At 56.3% G+C, this 8,211-nt stretch overlaps 1 protein-coding gene across 1 annotated transcript; it reads left to right on the top strand.

The window, feature by feature from the left end:
• Positions 1-5,148: 5,148 nt before the first annotated feature.
• Positions 5,149-7,906, top strand: SFXN2 (sideroflexin 2; the record flags this gene model as incomplete). Its single annotated transcript, XM_079535512.1, has 11 exons — positions 5,149-5,309; positions 5,569-5,739; positions 6,144-6,242; positions 6,381-6,456; positions 6,531-6,616; positions 6,943-7,003; positions 7,087-7,153; positions 7,274-7,323; positions 7,398-7,447; positions 7,639-7,686; positions 7,807-7,906. The coding sequence occupies 11 exons, from the start codon at positions 5,149-5,151 to the stop codon at positions 7,904-7,906; spliced, it is 969 nt and encodes a 322-aa protein (XP_079391638.1).
• Between the last annotated feature and the right edge of the window lie 305 nt (positions 7,907-8,211).

Genomic DNA, 8,211 nt, shown 5'->3' on the forward strand with positions numbered 1-8,211 from the left:
ATTTCCCAGCAGCGCACAGTGCCTCGCTCTGTCCTCCAGCCGCTCCTTTGTGCCTTCCCCACAGCCGTGGGAGAAACTTCACACAACACCCACAAACCGGCCCGCGATTCTCCTGCTAATTCTGCCTCCGCCACACCTACAGTCCTCCAGGAGGTTTCGGCGGTGAAGGGGCCAAGTTTGAACCTGCCTCAAATTCTCTCCTATCGCTCTGTTATCTCTCGCCACGGAGGGGGAACATCTCCTTGTTCTGTGCCTGAGCACAGCCCAGCCCTGCTCACTGCTGACTTTCAGCAAGCAATGCAGCAGCAATTCACCATTTCTAACTAGTCGGATGAAGGCAGTGGGGCAAGTGATGCTCGCAGGCGGTCACACACGAGTCACGCACCTGGGGAAGCACAAGAGGTTTTGCTGAGCCCAATCTCCTGCTTTCAGACAGAGGATGTTTGAGGCTCCATTTGCCGTCCAGCATGCGGTTCTGCACACACACAGCTGGAGGAGGGGAGCCGGCCTGACAACTGCGCTGATTAGCTGGTGCCCTGAAGAATGACGTTTGATTACCTTTATCTTCGGCTGCAGAACTGCAAATGTCACTAATGGTCATAAAATCACCCAGTCTTTTTCAAAACACAACCGAAGTAAATTAATCTATTGAGCACGGTTTATTCAATACTTCTTACTCTGGCAGAACTCCCAACAAAATCATTTGCTTGCTGCATGTCTCCACCATATGGTGTCATTCAATGCAGACTTTCTTTTCTCTGCTGAAATCCCACATTTAATGGAGCCGAGTCACCTACAGAGCTCTTCCAGCTCGAACCTACTAACACAGTTTTCTGTCAAAGAGGTCACACGGCACTCTGTGTTTTGGTGCATTAACCAACACCAGCATGAATTCTCCTTTCATAATTAAAATCAAACTCCTCTGCTCTTTGCAGACTTCAAGGAAGCACTCTGCCCTGCGCAGAGGATTGCTGATGCCTGCCACTTTGTCTCCCCTCCAGCGGTGCAGTACTTGGAAACCTCCTCCAGTTGTTGATATACTGCACTCCCTGCACATCGTTTCCCATAAAACCATCGCACAAACAGTAAATAAATGAAAAATGTGTGATGTGCAACTCTGCTTGGAAACTAGAGCAGCGGAGCACTGCTAAAGCTTTGGAAAATGTTTTGTTTTAATGGAGTCAGTTTGGTACAGCCTCCATGTCAGACAAGAGGCAAAGGGAAAATTCCGAGGACTAGGTACGCCTACAGCAGGCAACAATACTTGCTGCTTTTATTAAAAATGGGAGCTTAAGGCCAGGAGGAAGACGTTTGACTACACGTTCTGCTATGTCGGTACTGCATTCTCCGCACAACATCTGCCTGGTGTCATCCAAGCGCTCCATGACTCAGTTTCCTCAGCTGTACAATGGGGCCACACTTTGACAGACCTGGTTTTGATGCAGTGATGTCATCTTCAGTCAACAGCTTTAGAAAAACTTAGGTCATCCCCCAGCCCTGTTATCCATCAGTTACATACCATCTCACTTGGTGAAGACAAGCAAGCCGCAAGCTCTGCTTCACACAGCACTTCCAGAACTTTTGAAGGCTGCTTACCCTTTCATGTAACATCTCCCTTCACCCTTGCTGTGAGCCCAGCACACGTGCTGCTCAACCGAGCCAAAGCCTTCAGCACCACGCATCTCTCGTGCTATGCATTTTTATGGCTCAAGTTTCCCTCCGTGCTCCACCTATGACCTTCCAGCATCCCTGCCTCACAGCTGTGAGAAATGCTGGTATGCTCTGCAGAACAAGACACTTCCCCTCTGCACTTACTCAGTTGGATGAGCACTGAAATAATTTAAACATCAGCATTAACCCCATTATCACTGGAGCAGGAGCAAGCAGAACTGAAGAGGGTTTCAGTGCTTACCAGTGCAATCGTGATGGGTCAGAAACATGCTCATGGGCAGCTCAGATGGCAAGCAGTGCGTTGTTATGTCAGGCTGTCTGGATCAGTTCTGACTGCTGCTCCATACCCCCGGGCAGCAGAGCTGTCCTGGATGTATGTGCTGATGTTCCAGAGTTTCTGCCACTGAGGGTTATTCAGTTTTAGGGAAAGTTGAGACTCCAGAGAGCTGGTAACAGAGCTCCCCAGCTTGCCGCCCAGCCCAGCCAGTCCATGGTCTGAGAGGCTGCTGCTCCAAAACAACTCCCAAAAATGGAAAATAGACTAGGAAGCATTAAAATGCTGCACCAAATAACACAAGCACTGGAAAACACCCAGTCCACCCTCCCCATGCACAAAAACACTCACTTAACAACAGTCAGATCCCAGACTACACCAGTTTATCAGGAATCACAAAGCAGAAGAGCAGATTTGGCTGATAGCAGCTGCAGGCCAAATGCATCCCACAAAGCACGGTGCTGCTGGAGGCAGCTGCCTTCATCTCCACAGCAGATGTCCATCCTGTGATGGCTTTGGTGCCTGGTGTGACAAGCTCCATCATCTCCTGATCTAAAATAGAGCTGGTCTCACAGACTTTATCTCAATCTCTTTCTCTGTGGTACAGCAGGTGGGGATGCAGCCAGAATTAACTCAGCAAAGATGAGGAGCTGCCTTTGCTGTTCTCACTTATGCCTCCTCCTGTGCATTAATCCAGCTTGAATCCAGAGGGCTTCTGGACAAAACACAGCTTTGCCCTACAGAAGCTCTTTCCCCTATGACCATTTCTCTCAGTCTGGGCTCTCTGCACATGCTGCACCCCAGCAGCAGCTCCCCAACCACCACAGCTGTTTCCCACCCCTCCGTTGATGCCCACTCATTCTTGAGTCCTTGATGGACTCCACCAGCATCCCCTGTTCCACCCCAAATACTGCAGCATCCAGCACCCAAGTCTATAATTCAGCCTCACCCTAACATGATGCAGGCAACATTTCACCATCACCACACTTTGTCTCCCAGTAATGCCCTCTGTCCTTACCAAAACCTTTGCAGTGAGGCTTCAATTCCTCTCCTCAGTGAACCCTGCTCCCCATCAAATAATTTGTTTCTACACTTGAACATTCCTTTCCTCCCTAGATCACCTCTTTCTCTCACTAGCACCAAAACTCCTCTATTCCTTCCCATGGTGAGTCTTCTCTCTTCAGCCCACGCTATCCCCATTTACCCAGCCCATGGCAGAAAACCCAAGAACACCCAAATCCCAGCAGCCTATCCTAGCCAGCCAACAGTGACTGGCACAGCACAGTGATTCCCCAAACTGTTCATCCCACCCAGGTCTCTCCCAGTCCCCAGGTAATGTCTCAGCTCTATCCACGCCCAAACCCCCAGCTCCTACACCCAGGCTTCTCTGCCAAGACTGAGCTTCCCTTTTAAAGCCATTTATCAACAGCCCTTCCGACTCTGCAAGCTCTCCTGGAGCTTCCCCAACTTTTGCAGCCGACTTTCGCACAGAATGGATGGGTTGGAATGGATCTCAAAGCTCACCCAGGGCCCCATCCAAGCTGGCCTTGAATTCCTCCAGGGATGGGGAACCCACATCTTCTCGGCCATATTGAGGTATCCTCACAGCCTTCTCTTCTCCAGGCTGAACACGCCCAGCCCCTCAGCCCGTCTCCATAGGATGAGTGCTCCAGCCCTCTGAGCATCCTTGTGGTCTGCTCTGGACCCGCTCCAACAGCTCCATGTCTTGTGCTGGGGTCACCACCACTATCACCACCACCTCTTCCCCCTGGCTGCCCCGTCCATGGTCTTTCCACGCAGATGCCCCCAGGCCCTCCCCAGCACTCCGTGTTTGAACGCTGCCCCCATCATTGCCAAGTCCTTTCTGCCAATCCTCCCTTCTGCCTCTCCTCGGGCCAAGCGGGCCTCTGCGGCTCTTGCTTCCCACCCGCATCGAGGATCCACCAATCCCCATGCAAACACAGCCCCCAGGACCCGATCCTCGGGCCGGACACCCCAAATTAACACCAGCCCAAGGCCGAGCGATCTCCTCCGACATGGCCCACGCGGCCCCCCCCCCCGGGCCTCCCGATGGGCACCCCGGCACCCCCGACGCCCCGATCTCCCGCCGGACCCCCGCAGGGCCCCGATCTCCCGCCGGGCCCGGCCCGCCGCCCCCGCCCCGCTCACCATCCTCTGCGCGGCAGCGGGGTTACCATGGGCAACTGCGTCACACACACGCCGCCGCTACGTCCCGCGTCACCGCTTCCCGCCGGACGTACGGAACGCGCTCACGGCCCGCGGGAGGGGGCGGAGCCCATTCCAGCTCCGCTCCCATCCACAGAGCGCTCGCTCCCCTCCCGCCGCCGGGAGGTGGGCGCGGCCTCTCGGCTCGCTCTGATTGGCTGAAGGCGGCCACGCGGCGCGCCGAGGGTCTGTGGGCCGCGCAGGTAGGGCCACGTGGGGTTGGGGCGCGCGGGTTGAGTGGGGCTGTGCGGGCGGTGTGATGCGTTGCTGCGCGATGCAATGCGGAGCAGTGCTATGCACAGCAGTACTATGCACAGCAGTGCTGTGCACAGCAGTGCTATGCACGTCACGAGGTCTCTGTGCGGCTCTACGGATGTGCAGTCAGCGGTGCGCTGCGAGGCGGTGTCAAGGGGGGGGGGAGTGCGACGTAGTACCGTTGGAAGCATGCAGTGCTGATGGGGTGCAGGGTAGCGTAACGTGGAGCATGCCGTGGGGGTGTGTGCAGTGGTCAGGGTACAGTGCGGTGTAGTACAGTGCAGTGCCGTGGGGGGGTGCACGGTGTTGTTGAGCTGCCTACACGGCTGTGCAGTGCGGGCACCGGAGGGTGCAATGCCACGAGAGGTTCAGGAGGTGCTCTGGGGCTTGCAGTGTGGGCATGGGAGGGTGCAATGTGCTACCAGCGACCTGCAGTGCTGCAGGGACACGGAGCATAGTGCAGTACCGCGGGGATGAGTGTGCACGTAGAGGGTATGCCGTGCAGTGACCCAGAGGGAAACACTTGCAGGGCAGTGTGATGCAGTCCCACTGAGGGCTGCATCGTGCAGGGAGAACGCAGTGCATTGCAGCAGCACTGTTGGAGGCCGGTGGCGGCAGTGCCTTGGGTACGGGGCCGCTGAAAGTCCAACCCAGACGTTAAATATAAACCCGCAGCAGTTCACCCGGTGCAACGCTCCACGGCAACGCAGCACTATCCCGAAATGGCTGCTGTGCCCCTCGGCTTCGACATTGACGCCCCGCGCTGGGACCAGAGCACCTTCGTGGGGCGGCTGTGGCACTTCTTCAACATCACTGACCCGCGCACCGTGCTGGTGCCGGAGCGGGAGCTGGACCGGGCACAGGCCGTGGTGGCAGGCTGCAGGTGAGTGCGTGCTGGTGGTACCGGCGCAGTGCTGGAGGTGTGCCTGTCTCCTGCCCGAGTGCTGGTGCAGCATCTGAGCACCCTGATCGATCTGTAGATGTCTCTGTTCATTGCAGAGGAGTTGGACTAGATGACCTTTAAGGGGCCCTTCTAACTCAAACAATTCTATGATCCATCAGAGGTGGTTTTGTGGATGTTTATTGGGTTTCTGGGAGCCCTGAGCTATCATGGCTGAACTCCCGCGGCTCCGGGCTTGCAGGGCTGGGATGGTGCCGCCGGGGAGCAGCCAGGAGCAGCTGCTGTATGCCAAGAAGCTGTATGACTCGGCCTTCCACCCCGACAGCGGTGAGAAGATGAACCTCATTGGCAGGATGTCCTTCCAGGTGCCAGGTGGCATGGCCATCACTGGCTGCATGCTGCAGTTCTACCGGTGAGAGCTGGGAACACAAGTTGGGACACAGCCCGGACAGCCCTCAGCTCTTCCAGGGGCACTAATGTCTCTCCTTGGTATCCCTGAGACAGTGCTAGGAGCCCAGGAGTGGGTCACCCTCAGATACCTCTGTCCTTATGCGCTTGCTGCTCCCATCACTGAGGGCCTACCTCAGCCCTGGATCTCGTCCCCATCCCAAACCCCTCAGGGCTGTGGCACCTCCTGTGCTGTCTGCAGGAGCCTCTCAGACACATTTCATTTCCCAGCCCTGACCCTGCCGCACTCCTGACCTCAGGCTGCAGTGCCTCAGTTTCCCCCGGCAGACACCAGGACAAGGGTATGGAGGGCATCTTGTCTGTCCCCTGATGGCCCCTGGGCACTCTCCATGCCCTTTCCCTCTGCAGGACAGTGCCGGCTGTGGTGTTCTGGCAGTGGGTGAACCAGTCCTTCAATGCCATTGTCAACTACACCAACCGCAATGCTGCGTCCCCCATCTCTCTGGCGTGAGTGTGCCCCCGGGATGGGACCCCTGATGCCTGTGGGATGTGCCAAAAAGATGTTCAGGCACCAAAAGAGCAGGATCTCTGTGTCAAAGACAGCGTTTTGTTTTATATTCCCATGCATCTGTTGCAAATCACCAGGCAAATAGGAGTGGCTTACGTCACGGCTACCACGGCAGCCCTGGCCACTGCTGTGGGACTCAACCTCTACACCAAGGTATGTAGAGACGGGGTTGCAGCAGCATCTGGCCACATCCCATCCCCATGCTGATCCCATCCTCCATCTTGCAGCGTGCTCCTCCTTTGCTTGCCCGTTGGGTCCCTTTTGCAGCTGTAGCTGCTGCCAACTGCGTGAACATCCCAATGATGAGGCAGCAGTGAGTGCACCTGGGGTCTGCCTCCGCTCCCCGGCCCCAAGGGAGGACGGAGGAGTTGGGATGGGTTCTGTGTGATCACCACCCTGCATCTGGGAGAGCGTCTCTGGTGGGATGGCCTAGCATCAACAAAGCAGGAGGGCGGTTTTGGGGTGAAGATGTCCATTTTGTAGTCTGTGATGTCCTGGTGCTGCAGGGAGGTTGTTGGAGCTGAAGGAGTTTTGGAGTGTTCCATGGGGTGGGGGTCCCTGTGTCAGCCATACCCTGAAGGTGGCAGCATCAGCCCAGGGGTGGCACAGCCCAGGGCCACTGTGTTGCTGTTCCCACAGGGAGATCATCCATGGGATATCAGTGACTGATGAGGACAACAATGAGCTTGGGCACTCCAGGGTGAGTGTTCTGGGAGGGAGAGCAGACATGGGAATGGGGACACGTGTACAGCAGCAAGGCTGAGCAGCCATTTTTCCTTGCAGAGAGCAGCAGTGAAAGGCATTGCGCAGGTTGTGGTCTCCAGGATCACTATGGCAGCTCCAGGCATGAGTGAGTGCGGCATGAGGATGGGGGCCAGATCCACACTGCAACCCTGCAGCTCCCAGCTTGGCCAGAGCTGATGGAGCTGCATGGGCTGGTGGAGTCCTTCACTCTTCTCCCCACATGCAGTCATTCTGCCCATCATCATGGAGCGGCTGGAGATGTTCCCCTTCATGCAGGTGAGCTCCTGCTGCTGCTCTGGGCATGGGATTGTGGCAGTCAGCTGGGGACTGACCCTGCTCATCCCTTGCAGCGGATCCGGGTTCTCCACGGGCCGCTGCAGGTGCTGCTGTGTGGTGGGTTGTGAGTATCTCAAAAAACCAGTGTGGCTCCGGAGGATGCCTGAAGTCACCCTGGAAAAAGACCCCACCCAGAAGAGATGGCAAAACTGCTTTCCTTCCAACCTGAGCTCTGTTAAATTGGGTCCTGGGCTGGGACCTTGCAGCTCGGGGTATGCAGCCCCAGCGCTAACACCCACTCTCCTTTGCCCACAGCCTGCTGTTCATGGTGCCGGCAGCCTGTGCCCTGTTCCCTCAGAGATGGTACCTGTCCATGGCTTTCCATGGGAGCCTTTCTCTTTCCCTCACTCCCCACAGCCCATCCTGATGGGCTCCCAAGAGGAACAGAATGATGGCCTCAGTGTCTGTCCCCTCTCCCCACAGCTCTCTTGCGCTGGCTGACCTTGAGCCGGAGCTGCGGGACAGCATCGTGACCAAGCACGGGGACAAAGTGCCATTTGTCTACTTTAACAAAGGGCTGTGAATAGAGGCTACCTTGGGAGCCATTGTAGTCCTCCAGCCCCCAACACTGCCAGCCCTGTGCCAGTGCAGGTCTTGGATGCATGGTGCAGCCCCCATTAACCCAGTCTGGGAGCGGAGCTGGGATCATCTCCCATTTCCCCCACCCCAAACCACATTGCTGCCTTAAACTGCTGCAGGGGCCTCTTTGCAAGAGCTGGAGCCCCCACAGTGAGTGGGAAAGACTTGTCCCCTGTGTAGGGGAACACATCAAAGTCCTGGGACCAGTGCTCGGACTGTGCCTTCCTTGCTCTCTGGTTCAGATCTTAT

The sequence above is a fragment of the Tetrao urogallus genome (assembly GCF_951394365.1).
Source record: "Tetrao urogallus genome assembly, chromosome: 5".
NCBI classification, from domain to species: domain Eukaryota; kingdom Metazoa; phylum Chordata; class Aves; order Galliformes; family Phasianidae; genus Tetrao; species Tetrao urogallus.